This window comes from Sorex araneus, chromosome 11 (assembly GCF_027595985.1).
Source record: "Sorex araneus isolate mSorAra2 chromosome 11, mSorAra2.pri, whole genome shotgun sequence".
NCBI lineage: Eukaryota > Metazoa > Chordata > Mammalia > Eulipotyphla > Soricidae > Sorex > Sorex araneus.
In genome coordinates this window covers 39,635,833-39,656,533 of record NC_073312.1, presented here as the reverse complement: position 1 = coordinate 39,656,533, position 20,701 = coordinate 39,635,833, and the positions used below count along the sequence as shown (strand labels likewise).

Below are 20,701 nucleotides of genomic sequence, written 5' to 3'. Positions count from 1 at the left end.
ACAGGCGCCATCTGATCATGAAAAAGCAGAACTACAGGGAGCTGTAATTAAATCATCCAATGTCTGTTCATGGAGTAAAGGTCTCTAAGATGTATTCTCAAGAGTCAGGGTCCTCTGGACACTTACACCCTGCAGAGCAGACAAGAAACATGCAGGAATGACTGCAACACAGAAAGTCTTCACATTATATATCAATAGTATGCAAAATGCTTATAACCTTTGGTCTTGCAGTTCCTCCCCAAAAAGTCTATCCCTAAGGAATTAAGTAGAAACGCAGCTAAATGTTAATCTCAGTATTCTTTATATAATCCCATATTTAAAAACAATGGGATATTAAGGGGGGAAAAAAAACAGGGTGCACCATGTGTTGCTTTAAAAGCGTCAAGATTTTAGTGATTTGTGATTATAAAAATGTACAAGACTGCATGTATAATATAAATCCAATTTTAAATATATATGCATGTACACATGGGAATGCATATAATAAAGAGTGAAGGATGAATACATCAAAATATAATTGAATTCTCTGCTCAAGGCACAGTCTCAGGCACATATTTACTTTTACAAATGACAGGCAAATTAAGAGACATTTGTTGTATGATCACAAGAGGTACACCCAGAGGTCACCAAGTCCCTCTTGATCAAGACTGCGCCAGGGACAACACATAGAAAACCAGCAAAACCAGTGGCCAAGGGAAACCATCGAAGATCAGTGCTCCTTGAAACTGATAAGATCCTATGCAAATAAAATCAAAACTATTCAGTATTTTTATCAAATACTAAAGAAAAAATTGCTTATATTTTTGCTACAGAGAGAGGAGTTTCCTTTGCCTCTCTCATCATCCAACCAGGGAAGGGAGGAGCACAGTGAGGTCTGTCTCCTTGGCCTCTCCTTGCCTGGGATTCTGTGGCTACTCTCCATCACAAACACATTGATGACTTGGAAGTCCCTGTGTGTCCATTGTCAAGGGAATGTTGTCTCCTCTTGACAGGGAACACTTTCCAAGCCTGGATTATGGAGTGTAATGAATGCATTTCTCCCATAAATTCTCATATAAAATGCTCACTTGTTCACACTGCGCTAAGTGTCTGAACAATTTTACTAAGTAATCACTACTACCTCCGAAAAGACTAGCCCTCACCTGGAAAGCTCTGCTTTCAAAAGTCCATCTCTACTTAAAGCAATAAAACACATATAATATCTATCCATGTTTAGATACTCTTATAGAAAAATGTGTAAATCCTGGATCTTCCTTTTGAATCTTCTCCCCAACTTTAATGCTCCATCTAAGCTTCCTGCCATGTGTAATCTGGGGGGCTCTTCCCATACACCCCATCTTCATCCATATTAGCAGAGCAGCCACTCCCTCCCATCTTGAGTAACTGGTACTGTTATCATGGCACAGATATGCAATGCTGCATCTTCTAAGTACCTGTATGCCTCCCCATGAGACTTGAGACTCCCTAGAAGCAACGATCATCTCCTTCCTACCTCCATTCTCAGTACATGGTCCAACAAAGGTCTATGTCTTTTTTTTTTTTTTTGCTTTTTGGGTCACACCCAGCGATTCACAGGGGTTATTCCTGGCTCTGCACTCAGGAATTACTCCTGGTGGTGCTCAGGGGACCATATGGGATGCTGGGAATCGAACCCGGGTCAGCTGCATACAAGGCAAACGCTCTACCCGCTGTGCTATTGCTCCAGCCCCAGGTCTATGTCTCAACGTGAGCAAAGCCTATTCATTGGAGGCTTACTTTGTCCCCAAAAGCATGGTAACAGATTTTTCTCCAAAAATAAGGTCACACATCTTGCTCCAGAGATGTTTTGTAGGATTAAAATATGGTGGAGCAATGTTTACCTGAATGCATGAACCACATCATGTACTATGCAGAGGAAAGAACCTGGAGGGCTCCATATTTGGGGTCTTACAATGTTGTGCAGTAGACTCACACCTCAATTTTCACTTTAGCTCTCTCTCCCCCATGTCATCTGAGAAATGTGTTCTTCTTGCTCGCAGAAAGGTGACTGGGAGTTCTATGGTACAAGAAAGGTCCTGCCATAACCACTCCAATCCACTAAACCACATTTTGGGACCATTTACAATGCCATCTGCTTGCAGCAGCCTCTTAGCCCCACGAGGTGATGTGTAATCCTTTGCTGCTGGAGCCGTTAGTTCCTTGCTCAAACCTCAGATATGAGTCTGAGCCACACATCTGGGCCCCAGAGAAATCTCCCCTAGAGGGTCTGGACTGTGCTCCCTGAACATCAGCATCCACCTCCCAGGTATGGAAGCCTCACCCTCAAGAACTCCAGCTCAGCGTCTTCTCCCCAGAGCACAGGACTGAGACGGTGCATCTCTGACACTTGGACTTGCACCCGATTCATGGTCATCCTCTCAATCAGACTGGCTGGGATATAATCTTCAGCTCGAAAATAGGCTTTACTCTCTACCTGCTGGAAATAAGATGCAAAAGATAAGGGCTGCCTTTTCAGGGACTCGTATCACAATAGAAGTCTGTCTGCAGGCTAGATTAGGCTCCTTATCAAGGGCACAGGGCAAAGATGCTCCTTTGAATGACCCATCCCGTATCACTTTTTGACTCCAATATTCAAATTGGAGTCAATTTGCATGACATGAATAGAGGAGAAAAGGATAAGATACCCATTTTTGAGCCCCTTTTGAATTCCAAGTTCTCCTCAGACCACAAAGCACTTCTCATCCTCATCGACTGAGTAGAACTGAGATTTTAAGAGGGGGACATTACTACTACCATATGGACAAAATGGATGGGAGCACAGGTGGAAATTATTTAACAGGATCAATTTCAAACCATCTAGTTTTTACCTGCATGTGGCAAAAACTGGATGGTTCACCCAAAGTCCTCACATATTCCTTATCCCATGCCATTTCCCAACAGGTACAGAAAATCCCTGGCCCTAAAATTTGGTTTTCACACATTTAGCATTTTGATCTGCCTATGCCCCTCATCCACTGTCTCCACTTATACAAGAGGTCTTGACTGGGACAACATCTCTCTACAAGAAGACAATCGACAGATGGCTCCCTGAATGAGGGGGGATCTGACACTGGAACCCTGCCCTGAATCTGAACTGTCATTAATTATTACTCTTTAAGGAGACTAAGCTTACACCCTTCATCACTCACTTCTAGGTGCTGGGTTCCCTGATACAGACTCTGAAGCAGAAATCTCTGCACAAGGCATCTCAGTGTCCTCTGCCCATAATGAAGAAAGTAGGGAATGCAGAACAAGAAATAAATCTAGGGGCTGGAGCAATAGCACAGCAGGTAGGGAGTTTGCCTTGCACACGGCTGACCCGGGTTCGATTCCCAGCATCCCATATGGTCCCCTGAGCACCGCCAGGAGTAATTCCTGAGTGTAGAGCCAGGAGTAACCCCTGTGCATCGCCAGGTATGACCCAAAAAGCAAAAAAAAAAAAAAAGAAATTAATCTAGCCCTCATATTTCTCATTCAGTCAGGTCTCAGGCATTTTGAGCAAGACATTTTCCCATAGGTGACTGCAATGAACCTTGAGGAAGGCAGCTAAAAGGTGGGCGAATATGGCCATCTTAGGATAAGCAATTGAGTCTGTTAGGGATTTGGAAGAAACAGCCAGATTCCCAAGTTTTCAACATGGCACAGGACTATTCCTATGTGGACAGAACTGAGGATTCTCCAGCACAAGCCTGGCCCGTGGTGGTCCTGATCTCATCTCAGAAAAACAAAAGAAATATTTCAGCCATCTAGCGTATTAAAAAGTTATCAAGAATGTCTGTAATAATGGTCAAAGTCAGAACACTGATACCACCAGTAATGGAGAGGACACGGAGCAACAGGAACTCACATTCACTGCTGACAGAAATGCAAAATGGAAGCCAACTGGCAATTTCTTACAAAACTAAACATACTACTACCATACTATCCAGCAATTGGACTCCTTGGGATTTATCAAAATTAGCTGAAAATATATATTCACATAAAAACCTGCACATAAATGTGTATAGTGGCTTTACTTATAATTGCCCAAACTTAGGAGAAAAAGATGTCCTTCAGTGGGTAAATAGATATTTTTTTAAAACTGTGGTACACCACATATTCAATGAAATGTTCTTTAGTATACTGAAAAGCAATTAACTATCAAGCCATGGAAATATAAGCCATGGTGGAAGATATATGTAACTAAGCAAAGAAGGCTCTCTTAGTGCCAAAGAGATAGTACAGTGGCTAAGGCATTTGCCTTGCATTCGTCGACCCAAGTTCAATCCCCACCATCCCATATGGTCCCCAAAGCACTGCCAGGGGTAATTCCTGAGTACAGAGCCAGGAGTAACCCCTGAGCATCGCTGGGTGTGACCCAGAAAGAAAACCAAAAAAAGTTAGAGCCAGAAAAGCATATTTTAAAAAAAGAAGAAAAAGGCTCTCTTAAGAAGACTATATGCTGGGGCTGGAGCGATAGCACAGCGGGTAGAGCGTTTGCCTTTCACACGCGCAACCCAGGCTCAATACCCAGAATTCCATATGGTCCCCTGAACACCGCCAGGGGTAATTCCTGAGTGCAGAGCCAAGAGTAACCCCTGTGCATCTCTGGGTGTGACCCAAAAAGCAAAAAAGAAAAAAAAAGAAGAAGGCTATATGCTGTATGACTCCAATTATTATATGACATTCTGGAAAATAAAACTATGAAAAAAGTAATATTAGTCAGTGGTTGTAAGGAGTTGAGAAGGAGTTAGGGACAAATAGGTGGAGTACAAAGGATTTTTCAGACAGTGAAACTATTACATTTGTTAAATTTGTCTGAACCCACATGTACAAAACAAAGACTGACTCCCCTAATACTATGGACTTTGGGTGACAAGAATGTATCTAGGTTCATGAATCATAAATAAGTGTGTTTTCTGTTGGGGAATGTTGATAGCAAGGAAGACATGTATGAGTGAGTGGATTAAAGAGGATATCAGGCTCTCTCTCTCTCTCTCTCTCTCTCTCTCTCTCTCTCTCTCTCTCTCTCTCTCTCTCTCTCTCTCTCTCTCTCTGTACCATCTAATCAACCCTACTGTGAACATAAAATGTCTTGAGAAAGATTAGGTCAATCAAATACACTCTTATTATTAGAAATATGTACCAAAAAAAAGCCAACACAAACTAGAAGCCCCAGAACAAACATTTGTTTCTACATCATTTGTTTTAAAAAAACAAGATCAGAAGCAAGTGGAATGTTAACAGTAGTTACCACTTATTCGGCACTTTTTAGGTTATGCTCAGCATTGAACAATCATAGCTAAGGAATAGCCATCCCAAATGGTCAGTAGAAAGGTCACAGGAAGGCATATACCATTTAGGGAGAATGCAGGATGCATATCTAATGCAGTGAGGTTTACAACAGTTTAAAAATTCCTGCATGTGATCAAAAGCTGAAAAAGAATGTGCCCAAAGGAAAGTTGTTAGGATGCAATGATGTAATTAAGCAGATTTATTTTTATGCCAAATTGTCTTTGTCTCCCTTTTAAAATGCAAATGTAATCATGTCACTTCCCTGCTTAGAATTCTTCAGTGGATCCCAGTCTTCACTACAATGGTTTCTAAATTATTTCTTTTTCCAGCACCAGAACCAGTTAGCAAACAAAATATAAGCCCCATAGGAAGGCTCCCTGTGTTTCTTCCACATCCCACTGGCAGCGACCCCCACAGTTGATTAAGCTACGGCTGTAGTGAGATATCTTCAGTGTGCTAAATGGGCCAGCTTCCTCCTGCCCACCTAAAGACACAGGCTGTGGGAGGGCCTCTCCTCTTGCCCATTCTCCCCGCCTTCGACATGCCCACACAGCCCTGGATTTAGCCCAGCAAGACCCTAGAAATGAGTCCTGGCTGTGCACTTATTAGTTTCCCTATCCTCACAGAGAAGCAATTTCTCACAACTGCAAATGGAAATCACAATGTCTTTACAGCACTGACACTAGGCTTAGATGATGCCAAGCATGGATCAGACCTTCCATAAATTAGGACCGGGTGAGTGCATACACAAATGAAGAGATTTGTATAACCTATTGCCTTCATGTACTGAAGAAAGCGGAAGCCAGGGAGGTGATGGGGTGTATGGGAGCTGCAGAGAGAACTTCAGAACCTCCATGGTTCCCAGCACAGTGGGAAAGGTTGAAGCTGATCAGGAGCTAGGGAGGAGCTGGGGCGGAGGAGTGGAGAATGGGATGGAGGTGGGAGCTGAGTAGTCAGTAAAAGCTGGTCAGGTGCTCAGGGTTGCTAAAAGGGGGCACTGAGAGATGGATACAGACTCCTGGAGCCTGTGGAGCAAATGACTCTATGGGAAAGATGTGGGCCTGTATCCGGGTCTTCCTCAGAAGCTCTGGATGCCTTTAGTAGACCTATCTGCAGTTTTCAAGTAAAACTAGGGCCTCAGGTTGGATATTATGTGTCTGAGTCACAGGCTACAAGGTAGTCTCTGTGTCTCTCTATAATAAAGCACTTCTAGTTCTGCAGGAAGAGGAAGGGTTGCTTGCAAATAGCAGTTACTACATGCCAGGTACCCTATATGTGCATTTTCACAATCTGTCCTTACAGCCCCTCTGCAGTCTCAATAGTAAAATGCTGTTGTTGACTTTTTGCAATTGAAACACCCAGGGATCTAAAAGGTGTGCTCAGGATTGTGTAGCTACTAACTGAAAGAAGCAAAGTTTAGGTTCAGTTTATGTGAGTCCAATCCCAGGTTTACTCCTCTGCTCCATGGAACTTGCTCCTAAGGCCGAACAATTCTTCTGGGAGCCACCTCCCTCCCCAAACTATTTGCAAAATTAAACTAGAAGCTGCAAGAAGGGGATTGACTAATTCACCGGAGTACCTCTGGCTTAGAGTACCCTCCAAAGGTCTGGGCCCTTCTCCTCTCAAGATGCCCAAATGTAGCATTGCAAGCAAGAGGAAACTGGTCCTAATGACTAAGGACCCCAGCAGTGGTAAATGTGGACACAGTGTAAGCAGTGACTGAGCTGGACACATGTCAAGGGATGTGCAATGTTAAGAAGTTTAGGAAACAATTCTAAAAGACTGGTCCACCCAGGCAGCTTCATTTTAACTCAACCACTTCTTAATAGACCATAACACCAAATACACTCACATTCTGAAGTTCTGGGTATTAGGGACTGACCATGTGAATTTGGGGAGACCACAATTTAACCTATAATACAAGGTTAAACCCAGTGACTCAGCACTCAGAACTTCAGCCAACCTTGGCAAACATGACTCGTCAGGGATGTCACATTCTGACCGCTAAGTATACAGTGGTGGTGGAAAGAACATATTTGGCCATGTACAACCATTTCCCTTCTTTTGGGAAATGGGAGCCTTTCTCCTCTCTATTGTAGGTGTGCATGCTATAAGTGCAATTGTGTGTCTGTGTGACTTGAGTCAAACTTATCAGAATATGGCATCTCTCTGCACAGCGATTGGCACATGATCCTATCAGAAGTAGCAAGAACCCACAGGATTCCCATGGCATTTTCCACTTGATATTGCGTTGCCCCCAAAGGGGTAGAATCAGGAAATGACTGAAGATGAACCTGAGGGGAACAGACCCCAGAGATTCAGGAAATCCAAACCCAGCTGACCTAATTTGAGGCCTGCTCCTCGAAAGCCCTCAGCAGTGGTTAGGTCTCCAGTGCTGAGGGCAGAGCCAATATCATCTGTGATATGACCAGAGATTTATCAAAGAGGCAGGAGGACCTGGGCACTTCAGTTTTAAGAGGCAATGAATTGCATATTTTGAAATTGCATGTTTCAAATTACTCAGCTTTATTTTCTGTCATTTGCTATCATGAACACATTGAGTAATCACCTCTGCAAGATAAAGGATGAAAGGAAGATGCAGAGAAGAGCATAGAGCATGGAAACAGGGTTTTCTTATATTAGGGCTCTAGAGACCAGGAGCCCTGTGGGATGTTATTTTGAATCTTAATTAAGTAAATAAATATATTAGTATCATCCATCCCTACTTTGATGCATCAGCAAAATAAATAAACAATAGCCTCTAATAACTCCTAAGAACTCAGCAGTATCGGAGACAAACTAAATCAAAGAAAACTTATATGTTCTTTTGATGCAGAGAAATATCTTGCCTAAAGAAATTAGAGGTTCCATTTGAGAAGCAATATGTCCCGCAGAGTTAGCACTGCTCTTGCAGTTATCTGGCATATCTAAACGCAGATGTAGACTTTGCCATTTTTAGCCACTCTCTTAGTAAATATGAGTGATAGGCTCTACTTTGTAATGTTGCTGTGAGAGTGAATTAATGCTTGGGAAAACATCTAGTGGGTCACTGGTAGGTACATAATAATCTTTTAATAAAGGTTGGCAGTACTGAGGATTATGATGATGATGACCGAAACTCAGTCAATACTGTTTTTAAGATGGACCTTAGGCTGTAGGTTTAAGAGTCTTTGACTGGAACTATCTGGCAATGTATAAAATTAACTTTTTCATCACTGTAGTTTGGGGCTTAGAAAAGAGCACTCATGAAAATTTGGATGGACAAGTCTATGCAGTGGTGGTTAAATAGGCGCATACATGCATGGATGCATGCCTTGACAGGTAAAGGAAGTTTGCCCCATTCTCAGAGGTAGATGATAACAACTGGTCTCAAAGGCACAGTCTCTGCATTAGTAACAGTCCCTGCCCCCCCCACATTGTCCTGTAACTAGTTTTCTAGTGACCTACACCCCAAGATCCCCATTTTCCACCCCCTACCTCTGTGGGGTAACTGCCAAACTCAGCCTGCAAAGCGAGAGCTGCCAGCCGCAACAACATCTCTTCCTCACAGTGTAGCTTGTCTTCCAGGATGTCTCTCCGCAGCTGCAGGTAAAACTGATGTCTGGTCTGACTCTGCCTGGGAATAAAATGCGGGAATGAAGGTGACGGAGCTGCTCAGAAGCAAGGGAAGCACTAAAACCAGAGGGTTTTCTCTCAGACTGAGAAGCTAGGAAAGAGAAGAGGCCGGGATAGAAGCCAGTGCCCATGCTTCTTGCCAGCAGTTGAGGGTGGTTCTGTGAGAAGTTCAAGTGTGAAAACCGACATTCAGTTAGATAGTGCTTCCAGAATGCTGAAGAATAAAGGGACAGCAACGCAACTCCAGTGCCCATATGCCTTCCTTTTTTCCTCCCCCCCTCTGGACTCGGGGAAAGTTAGATCTAATCAGGAGAGATCTTCGACCTTAAATGGAAGGATGTTTAAAACAAAAGGGTGGGTCTTCATTTAGACTGAAACACTAATTTCTCATTTTTCTGCCATATTGGAATCCATTCAACAGAGATTCAATTATTATAAGAGTTAATTACATATACTTTACACTTTGCAAGCTGACTTCTCCATTGTTTCACACATCAACCTGTACACATATCAGTTCCTGAAGAATGAAAGGAAAGAGCTTGCAGCACTCACTGGATCAGCCCACAATCATGGACAAAGAACTTTATCCTCAGGAAGAGAGTGAAGGTATTCCAGGTCTTCTTGGGGGGCTGCTCATTCCAGTCCTCAGGGGCTATTTTGCACAATCTGGTCTCATTGTCTAAGAAGAAGAACTCTTTGTCTGAAACAGAAGTGGAGAGAGTGTAGAGGTGAACCGGTGGAGAAAACACAATGGCCTGAGCCCAGGCCAAAAGGCAAAAGTAAACACAGGGCCCAGTGCACCTGCTACCACAGGATGCTTGCTGGGACCATAACCTTCTGAGAACAGGAGATACCGAGGAAGGGGACCCAGAAAGGAAACCCAGTGAAGTTTCATCATCAAAGAGGATATGACTCTACTTATATTAAAGAAGATAGTACTTAATATCTGCATTCTAACTCCCATCTTATGAAGATTAAATGAAAAGCTGAGGAATGATCCTTTGCTCTATTCCTGACCCGAGCCTTGTTTTCTGCATCAGATGGCCCACCCTCAAATCATTGTTGTATTAAGTGGGGGGAGGGTTGTGTAACTGTCTGTGTCTCCCAAAAATTAAATCTCTAACTTCAATATGATGGGTTTGGGACAAGGTACCATTTGGGAGGTAATCAGATTTACCTTTGAGCTCCTGCTATTGGATTAGTGTATTAAGAGGAATAGTTCAACTTAAGGACAGTAGAGACAAGGGTCAGGAAGACGGCTCCATGGTTGGAAGCCTGCCTCATGAACTGGGGGAGAAGGCATCTGGGATAGAGAAGAGATCACTAAGTCAATGATGACTGGAGGGATCATTCAGGATGGGAGATATTTGCTGAAAGTAGACAAAGAACCAAACATGATGGCCTCTCAGTATCTGTATTGCAAACCATAGTGCTCAAAAGTAGAGAGAGAGAGAGAAAGAGGGAAATTGTTGGCCATAGAGATGGGAGAGGGGTAGTGCAGAATACTGAGGACGTTGGTGGTAGAAAATGTCACTGGTGGAGGGGTGGGTGTTCCATCATTGTATGACTGAAACTCAAACATGAAAGCCTTGTAAATAACACGATAGTACAGAGCGATAGCACAGAGGGTAGGGCGTTTGCCTTGCACGCGGCCAATCCAGGTTCGATTCCCAGCATCCCATATGGTCCCCTGAGCACTGCCAGGAGTAATTCCTGAGTGCAGAGCCATGAGTAACCCCTGTGCATTGTCGGGTATGGCCCAAAAAGCAAAATTAAAAATAAAATAAAATTTAATAAATAAATAAATAAATAAATAAGCATAATAGTTCACTCTCTGCTAGGTAAGAAAGCAGCTCCCTGCAAACCAGGAGTAGAGCCTTCACCAAGAACCTGATCATGCACTGAGAACAAATCTCAGGCTTCTCGACGTCCAGACAGTGAGAACTAAATGTGATTTATGCCACTCAGTCTATCGCATTTTGAGACAGGAGTTGGACCTGACTAAGACAGGACTAAACACATTGACCTTTACCTTCTGACTTTAAACAAATAAAAACCTTTTTTAAAAAATGGTCTAACCAAATAATCCTACAACCCAAGCCAAGATTTCTATTCCTACTGAAATTGTCCTCTAGCATGTCTGGAGGGAGGCTGGAGGCTGAATCCTGCTCCACCCTGCCCACTTCCCTGGCCCCTATAAGTAGGTTCCACACCTTGTTCCATACTCCATACTCTCAGCCCAGAGGCAGCCAATAACAGATGACCTGGACACAGGGGTTGTGTCAAGTTTTTATCCATCGCTTTAAGCTGGATTACCAGCTCTTCCTTCTAAAGACTTGTGCAGTAAGAAGAAGCTCAGACGTGGCCCTAAATGGTACCCAGTTCTCTGCTCCATGCCCCTAACCCCTGACTCCCCACACCAACTCTTTGGTATGATAGGGTCACTCCTCACCATTATAGTTTGACTGACAAACCCTCCCAAGGGGTTTATGTCCAAACCCCTAACAGGTCAGTTTTGTGTGACTTGCCCAGAAGGCTTCAGCTAAGCAGTTCCCGAATATCTGATGGGGAGAGATCAGAGGTAGACACCCAATAGGCGAGAAATGGCATAGGATTGTCCTGGGAGGTAAGGGTGTCCTGGAAGACCAAGCACACTTGTTTGCGGGTTACTGGTCAAACACACACACAAACACACACACACACACACACACACACACACACTTTTTCCTAACAAGACTTTCATTCACACTTTTAAAAAGATTTAACAATCTTCTATTGATCAAAATGCATAATAGTTGTTCTTTTTATTTGGGAGAGATTTTTCAGAGGTTTTCTAAAAATAATGGGGAGATAAGGACACCCCTTCTGCCCCATGGCACATTGGGTGACCCCACAACAAGCTCTTGATCTTCTCAAAATGGGAGAACAGAGGAACAAGCACATAAATCAGGACTTAACCTGAAGGTCCACTGAATCAGCTCTGCCTCCTTCTCATTAACATACTTAAACAACCTCATAGTAGCTAACTGGCTTCTTCTATAGTCAAGTGATACATGTGTTAGATGTAAATTACGTTTTTATTGGAAGTAAAAGGAGGGGAAAGCTTTATAGAAAACTTTGCCTTTGGAATTTTAATAACCATCTTTGTTAGTTATTTTGTTGTTTGTTCATTTGGGGGTCACACCTGGCATTGCTCAGGGCTTTCTCCTGGCTCAGAGCTCAGGGATCATTCATGGTAGGCTTGGGAGACCATATCAGGGTATTGGGGATTGAACCCAGATTGACTACATGCAAGGCAAATGCCCTACATGCTGGCCCTACACGCCCATCACTCTGGCCAGTTAAGCTGAATTCTTAACTCCTGAGATGAGGTCTAATTTCCTGTTAATACTATATAATTGATAAATTATTTTATTTTAGTATCATAAACCGGACACAGCAAAACATTTAACATCTCCACCTTAGGTAAACAGTTTAGTGATGTTAAGGACAGTCACATGTTTGTACCTCAGCATCTTTCATGTCAGAACTCTTTTTATCTTGCAAAATTAAAACTCTGTTAAACACCAACTCCTGTTCCCAGACCCGTCAAATAGCACTCTATTTTCTGTCTCTGTGGTTTAAACTACTATAGGTGCCTCACATATGTGGAATCAAACAGTATTGGTCTCTTGCCAACTGGTAAATTTCAGTTAGCACAATGTCTCAAGTTCATCCATATTGGAGCAATGTTTGGGTATTTTCTTTTTAAGGCTGAATAAAACTCTACTGTGTGTATAGACCAATTTTGCTTTTGCTCTCACCCATTGAAGGATATTTGGGTTGTTCCCTGCCACTTTACTTCTGTAAAAAAATAATGCTATTATGAACACAGTGTACAAATTTCTTCCCATGTCCATGCTCTCAATTCTTCTGACCTATATATAATTCCTAAGGTGGAATTTCTAGGTAATCTGGCAAATCTGTGTTTATTTTCTTGAGGACTCCAAGAGACGGCACCATTTTCTATTTCCACCTCATGGAAACATTAACAGTGTTCTCATCTCTCTTCAATTTATTAATACAGACTAACAAGATCCAGCAAATCATAGAAACTTACTTGCATGCACTGTTCCATCACTACCTTCTGCATGTGACATGTGGTACCTATATCTCTTAAACTCTCACCAGGCATACAACATCTAAGTGTGCAAAGTAAGGGCTACCAATCGCAAGCAGTGTTTTGTCTCATATTGTTTTTAGAAGGGATGTTCTAAGATACCTGTTACCCGACCACCCCCCCACCCCAGGACTACTGTGGCTGTGGAGGAGACATTTACCTTTCATGTAGGCCAAGCCAAAGTAGGTGAGTTCCACAAGATTGGCAAAGGCTGTGACGGCGTTGAAGATGGCTCCCACTGTGGATGTGCCGTCACATTTCACCTCCAAACACTGCCCACTCAGCAGCACCACACAGATGTCCTTGAGGGCCAAATATGACTTTCCCTTTTTTGTCTGCAAATATTAAAAGAATCCATCGCAACATAATGGTGAGACACAGACTCAATACTGAACTATTACTGTGCTAAGCACTTCCCATGCAATATCTCATTTATTTGACAAACAACCCTATAAATTTACCATGTTTATGATTCCTATTCATAAACTCTCACCAGGCATACAATATCTAAGTGTGCAAAGTAGGGGCTCCCAGTCTCAAGCAGTATTTTGTTTTATTTTGTTATTCAGCAGAAGAGAAAGGAGGCTCAGAGATGGTTAAGAATTTGCCCATGGTTGCAGTTACTCAGTCTCAGACTTGTACCTTCTGTCAGGCTCTATGGGATCAGGAGGGATCTGAAGGCCTAACTACTAGGTCTCCCTCACATAAATCTCAGAAGCCTCCTGGGTTCTGCTTCCCAAGGATATTGTTAAAGGTCTTTGTCAAGAAAACATATGCCCCTGAGAGTGTCAGTCAGCTTTCAGGTCCCCACAGAGAACAGCAGAATGAATGTATAATTCCCATAGGAGAAAACACTGGATGGAATTAAGGGAGTTACATAGAATGAAGATGGTCAGCAGAGACACATCCAAAGATGCATGTAGACTTAGCCTCCTGTCTCTTCCCCTTGCTCAGATTCACTGTATCACTGTCATCCCGTTGCCCATCGATTTGCACAAGTGGGCACCAGTAGCATCTCCATTGTGAGACTTGTTGTTACTGTTTTTGGCATATTGACTACGCCACGGGGAGCTTGCCAGGCTCTGCCATACGGGCGAGATACTATCGGTAGGTAGCTTGGCGGGCTCTCTGAGAGGGTAGAATTTGCCCATAATCTTGCTCAGATTATGGCAGATATCTCCCCCACCAAGTCCCACCTGAGCACAGTCACCTCCAGACAGCCACACAGAAAACTCCTTCACTCTCCATCACATGGACTTACTGGCATGTGCCTCTGTACACAGAGTCCTAGCTTGCAGGGTTCTCCTCTTCCCCATGGCATTCCAGGCCCCGCTCAGGACCCCCCATGGCTGCAACTGGGAGTGATCAAAACCACTTGTGCAGATCCGCAGACTCTAAGAGGGAAGTCCCTAGTCCCAAGTGGGACAGATCACACACTCCAGAAGGGTTCTGTGTTGTCAACATCACATTCTGCATGGCCCTTTTGAGATTCTTCACTATGATCTTTTATTGTGTGTGTTTCCAAAAGGACAACAGCGAATGTGCACAGATGCTCTGTGTCCACTGTCCTGCCTCCCCACTCTCGGTATGGGTCCTGGTTGCCAGTTCCTCTGCTTTTTGGTATCCACCCCTGCCCTTCTCCAGCAGCCCACTACTCAGCTCCCCCCTTCCCCTAACCCTCTGCCACCTTTTACCCAGGGCAGCCACAGGCTCACAGTCTGTCATCGCTCTCTTACTCTCAGAGCGCTAGCTCAGAACAGGTCCCAGTTAGACGTGCACACTCCAAGCTTTCTCAGCAGCACCTCTGAGCATCTCTCTTTCTGCGAGACCAGGCAAGGGCAAGCCTTTCGCTCAAGCCCTATCCAGGAATCGCATGCCAGGCACCACAGTCTGCCTGGGCTGAGCTGCAGAGTCCAGGGAAAGGAGATGGACTTGCAAGCCCAGAAAACAATACAAATACGCACATGCTAAAAGATACAATATGACTGTGGTCTTATTGACTTCAGAGGTCTGTGGGCTTGGGCTTGGCATCTGTTGTTAGGCAGATGCTTAAACAATATCTGCTCATTGAAGGAGGTGATGAGGTAGAGGTCATTTGGGAGATCAAGCAGAACTTACACAAGAGTTTCAGAGAGCTCCCCTTCCAGGGAAGAAGCACTAAAGGGAATGATCCAGGAATAGGAGGGACCGATGGCTAATACTGGGGGAGAAAATGAGCTCACACAATACAATTTATCTCCACCCAGCAGGGCCCTCCAGCCTGAGAGTCCAGTTATGAGTCCAGCCGCCCAGTACTTTCACCAGCACACAGATTGGTCTGCTTGTACAGCCAGGGTCCCCTTCACCCTCCACCTCGGCCCAGTCAAACCAAAGTTACCACAATTGATCCAGGCAGGTGCAAAGTCACCGGGGCCTCTCTAGCCAGCAGGAGGAACTCGGGTCTGGAAAACTGGAGGAGACAAAGAGTCACTCACCATAGAGAAGTCATGTTTCATGGGGATGGCCCTTCAGTCTCAGAACTAGGCTTCCTCCATGAGTTCACTGCCTCACATACCGTCCCGGCACCCTTCTTCAGAGCCCACAGGAAACAGGTTTTGATGAGATGGGGGCTCGACTAGTTGAGGACCCAGTCAGGCTGGGTACTATAAGCAGAAATCAGCCAGGTGACTAGAATGGGCTTGGTGATCAAGTCAGATACCCACTTCTTTGTAGGTTTCAAAATTCATGCATGATTCTGTCACCTTTTTGCATGTGACACATTTATAAAGCAAATTATATAGTACAAATAAGTATTAGATGCACAAAGGTTGTGTGTAAACAAAAATACCTCAGGTTTACAGCAAATAAAACACATTTTTACTTTCACTGATGAATCAATGACCAGCATATTTTATGTTAGTATCACACATCATGAGATTAGGAGCAATCAGCCTAAGAGCATTCAGTGCCCATCAATGTTTGGATTCAGTTATCATTCCCTGGATACACATTCTTAATCCCTTTTTCAGGAACTTAAGAATCTTGCTCAAATTTAATACCAGCTAGTGATGGGATTTGGATGGGATTTGGATGTCTCAAAACAACTCAAAGGGATTCCCATCTCAAGAGGCCACAATTCAAGCCAAGAGGTGACTTGTATCCTGAGAGAATCACCAATAGAATCACTTTATTGAGTGATTAGGAAGAAAAGTCAGAAAAGGTGAATGAGGTCCTCCAAACCCACCTTCATCCCAACACCTCACACTCATGAGCACCTGGGAGTGACTTTGGAGGCAACAAGGACTGGGAGGGAAGTGTGAGAACCAGGGTCAGACAGGAGGAGGAATATTCTTCCTTGTCACTTCCTTTGCTCACTAGCTTTAAGCAAACGTTTATGACAAATAGACAAAGGCCTTGTGAGCGTCTGTTTTGATGTACCCAAAGGGCTCCGGATGCTCAGACAGAAGGCCTGGCAGAGGAGGCCTCCTCAGACAACAGCCTTCCCAGAAGGGGCTTGTCACAGTTGCCAGGGTGGGGGTGACAGTGAGGAGATGCTGATTCTTTCTTAGTCACTGCAGAACTGTGTTCTTATTAAAATTAGCATTTCAGCAAAAGGCAGTATGTTGTATTTAAAGAAGGGCTACTTTTTTTCCTAAACACCAGAAGTGGGTGTAAGCATTGGTGCCAGACTGGTGATGGCAGAAGGTGCCTCCTGGCACCGCTCCTCTCCCCAGATTTCCCCTTTACCACAGAGTTAGCAAGTTGACCCCTCAGCAGAGACCTGTCTTCCTGTGAGGAGTTGGGAGTAACACAGGAACCAGCCAACATCTCTTCAGCCAGCCAGCCTAGACTTCATGGTCCAGTCAGGATGACCCTGCTCTCAACTCTTACCTGCTAACATTCACCAAACCCTAGGACCCTGTTTACTAACCAAAGGGAGCATTTCTCATCTCTGAGGACAAACCCAGACCCTTTTCCCTGTGTTGTGCTCATTCAGAAGGCTTTTGTTGTTCTTTCTTATTGTGAACCTGTTTTTATCTCCCATACTGAAGGCCAACAGCTTCCTGGAGGTGGAATCTTTTTCAACATTATCACCCACCTAGGAGCTATTAAAGCATCGTTAAACAGCCATTGGCCTGAATTACCAGTTTTAGGCTACTTTTAGTCTAATTCCATAAATCACAACCCAGACATCCCAGTCCCAGAAGAAAACCTTAACCATTTTCAGCTACCCACAGCTCACACGCAAACCTCCCAAACTTTTTTGCTCACCTTTCCCTTTCTTTGCAGGAAATCTCTTTGAGAAGGACTTGCAGGCAGGGAGTTATCTGCAGCCATGGAGAGAGCACATTCGGACTCTGAGCTGAACTGCCGGTCTTTCTGGCCTTCCTGGCTTTCCCCAAGGTCCTGGGGAACTTCAGCTGGAAGAGCACTGACCCCATCCAAGCAAGAGGAAGAGCAATTAGCAATAGCAAAGGTTTCTGTCTAGTCAAAGCCCACCCCATCAGGTTCTCAACTGGGCAGAGAGTATTTCCCACTTTCTTTTCATCCCTTGCCTATGGAGGAAGTCTTCCACTTTCAAATGGGGTTGCTGAAGCTGCACAGTCTTGGGGGTATGTGGGGTTTGAGGTGCACAGTTTGTGTTCCTCCGATCCTAAGGCCCTGCCTCTTCTCAAGTGGGGCTGAGAGCTATCATGTCCTTGTCTCTCCAGACCCTGAATGCTTTGGAGCAGGCATTAGACTTACTGGGGATTTTGGCTTTCTTCCTTGGGTTTTTTTGTGAGGTTCAAAATGCTTGGACAATAAACATATATTGCTTAAAGGGTCAGAAAATTATATTTTTTTCATTAAAATGCTATGACATTCTTCAAAGAAATGGATCAAGCAATCCTAAAATTCATATGGAACAACAAACGTCTACGGATAGCTAAAACAATTCTTGGGAAAAAGACGAAGGGAGGCATCACCCTCCCCAACCTCAAACTTTACTACAAAGGAGTAACAATTAAAACAGCATGGTACTGGAACAAAGGCAGAGCCGTAGACCAATGGAACAGGGTGGAATATCCCTACACACAGTCCCAAATGTATGATCATCTAATCTTTGATAAGGGAGCAAGAGATGTGAAGTGGAGCAAGGAAAGCCTCTTTAACAAATGGTGCTGGCACAACTGGACAACCACATGCAAAAAAAATGGGCTTAGACCTTGACCTGACACCATGCACAAAAGTCAGATCAAAATGGATTAAAGACCTCAGCATTAGACCACAAACCATAAGGTACATTGAAGACAAGGTCGGCAAAACCCTCCACGATATTGAAGATAAAGGTATCTTCAAAGGTGACACTGAACTAAGCAATCTAGTAAAAACAGAGATCAACAAATGGGACTAGATTAAACTAAAAAGCTTCTGCACCGCAAAAGATACAGTGACCAGAATACAAAGACTATCCACAGAATGGGAAAGGATATTTACACAATACCCATCAGATAAGGGGTTGATATCAACGGTATATAAAGCACTGGTTGAACTCTACAAGAAGAAAACATCCAATCCCATCAAAAAATGGGGCAAAGAAATGAACAGAAACTTTACCAAGGAAGAAATACAAATGGCCAAAAGGCACATGAAAAAGTGCTCTACATCACTAATCATCAGAGAGATGCAGATCAAAACAACCACGAGATACCACCTCACACCACAGAGACTAGCACACATCCAAAAGAACAAAAGCAACCGCTGTTGGAGAGGATGTGGGGAGAAAGGGACCTTTCTACACTGCTGGTGGGAATGCCGACTGGTTCAGCCCTTGTGGAAAACAATATGGACGATTCTCAAAAAATTAGATATTGAGCTCCCATTTGACCCAGCAATACCACTGCTGGGAATATATCCCAGAGAGGCAAAAAAGTATGGTTGAAACGACATCTGCACTTATATGTTCATCGCAGCACTGTTTACAATAGCCAGAATCTGGAAAAAACCTGAATGCCCTAGAATGGATGACTGGTTGAGGAAACTTTGGTACATCTATACAATGGAATACTATGCAGCTGTTAGAAAAAAGGAGGTCATGAATTTTGCATATAAGTGGATCGGCATGGAAAGTTTCATGCTGAGTGAAATGAGTCAGAAGGAGAAAGACAGACATAGAAAGATTGCACTCATCTGTGGTATATTGAATAACAGAATGGGAGACTAACACCCAAGACTAGTAGAAATAAGTACCAGGAGGTTGACTCCATGGTTTGGAGGCTGGCCTCACATTCTGGGGAAAGGGCAACTCAGAAAAGGGATCACCAACTATAATGTAGTCGAAGGCCATGCGGGGGGAAGGGTGTTGTGGGCTGAATGAGGGCTAGAGACTGAGCACAGTGGCCTCTCAACACCTTTATTGCAAACCACAACAGCTAATTAGAGAGAGAGAACAGAAGGGAATGCCCTGCCACAGTGGCAGGGTGGGGGAGATGGGATTGGGGAGGGTGGGAGGGATGCTGGGTTTACGGGTGGTGGAGAATGGGCACTGGTGAAGGGATGGGTTCCCGAACTTTGTATGAGGGAAGCATGAGCACAAAAGTGTATAAATCTGTAACTGTACCCTCACGGTGATTCACTAATTAAAAATAAATAAATTTTTTTAAAAATCACTCTATAATCCCAGGTTAAAAAAAAAAAAGAAAAGAAAATGCTAAGTGGCAGGGGAAGTCCTCATGAAGGTCACCTTTACAGCACTGAGTCAAGGATTCACTATACATTTAACATCAAGGGTGACCACAACCCTTGGCAAACCAGGTACTGTCACTTTTCTTCACAAAACAACACATAGGAAACTATCCACATTTCAGTGTGCCCAGATCTCAGGGACAGAGAGATACGAGCCCTATAGTAGGTTTTGAGAAAATTTATTTGTTTTAGTTTGATTTTCTGGGCCACTCCCAGTGGTGCTCAGGGGCTATTCCCAGTTCACTGCTGGCAGGAATTACTCCCAGCAGTGTTCATTTGGCATGAAAAACATGCACACTAGCCCTTTGGGCTAACTCCCTGGTCTCAACTTGGGTTTTATTTGTTCATTTTTATAACTTGCTGTGATATAGAAACCTATTTATGACATAATTTCAGGCATTCAATGTTTTAACTCCAACCCACCAGCAGTGTTAGTGTTCCTTCACCAATAACCCATCTTCCTTCCTCTCCCATCCCTCCCTGTTCCCATTTGAAGAATATTCAAACATCAACTATAGACAGATTGCAAATTAACCACAATTATTCTCCCTGATCCTTTGCATTATGGTCCTGTCCCAGCTCTCATTAGGAGGTGGAATCTATTCCCCATCCCCTTGATTCTGGTCTTGAGGATTGGTTTGGCCAACAGAATGAGGTGGAAGTGATGGAGGAAAAGTTCTGGAATTCTGGACACCTCTCTCTCTCTCTCTTTTTTTCTCTTTCTCCTTCCTTCGCACCCCTCTCTCTTTCTCTTCCCCTGTTTTTCTCCCTCTCTCTTCTGTCTTCATCTCTCTCAGCTTCTATTTTTCAGAAGAGCCCAGTTCAGTCTGCTGAAGGAGAAGAGGAACCACTTCCCAAACACCAGCCAGTCCCTAAGAGAGGCCTCCTAGTCAAGCCACTGGGAGGGGAGTGTGAGAACCAGGGTCAGAC

The 20,701-nt window shown here is 43.9% G+C and overlaps 1 protein-coding gene across 1 annotated transcript in view; it reads right to left on the bottom strand.

Moving 5' to 3' along the window:
• The window catches only part of FRMPD2 (FERM and PDZ domain containing 2), a 109,940-nt gene that overhangs the window by 54,058 nt on the left and 35,181 nt on the right, over positions 1-20,701 (bottom strand). The window contains exons 8-13 of the mRNA XM_055118665.1: positions 17,318-17,477; positions 15,444-15,515; positions 13,227-13,401; positions 9,460-9,607; positions 8,770-8,908; positions 2,300-2,455 (exon numbers count right to left, since the gene is read on the bottom strand). Of these exons, the coding sequence (XP_054974640.1) occupies positions 2,300-2,455; positions 8,770-8,908; positions 9,460-9,607; positions 13,227-13,401; positions 15,444-15,515; positions 17,318-17,477 (850 nt within the window). The remainder of the gene's footprint in view (positions 1-2,299; positions 2,456-8,769; positions 8,909-9,459; positions 9,608-13,226; positions 13,402-15,443; positions 15,516-17,317; positions 17,478-20,701) is intronic.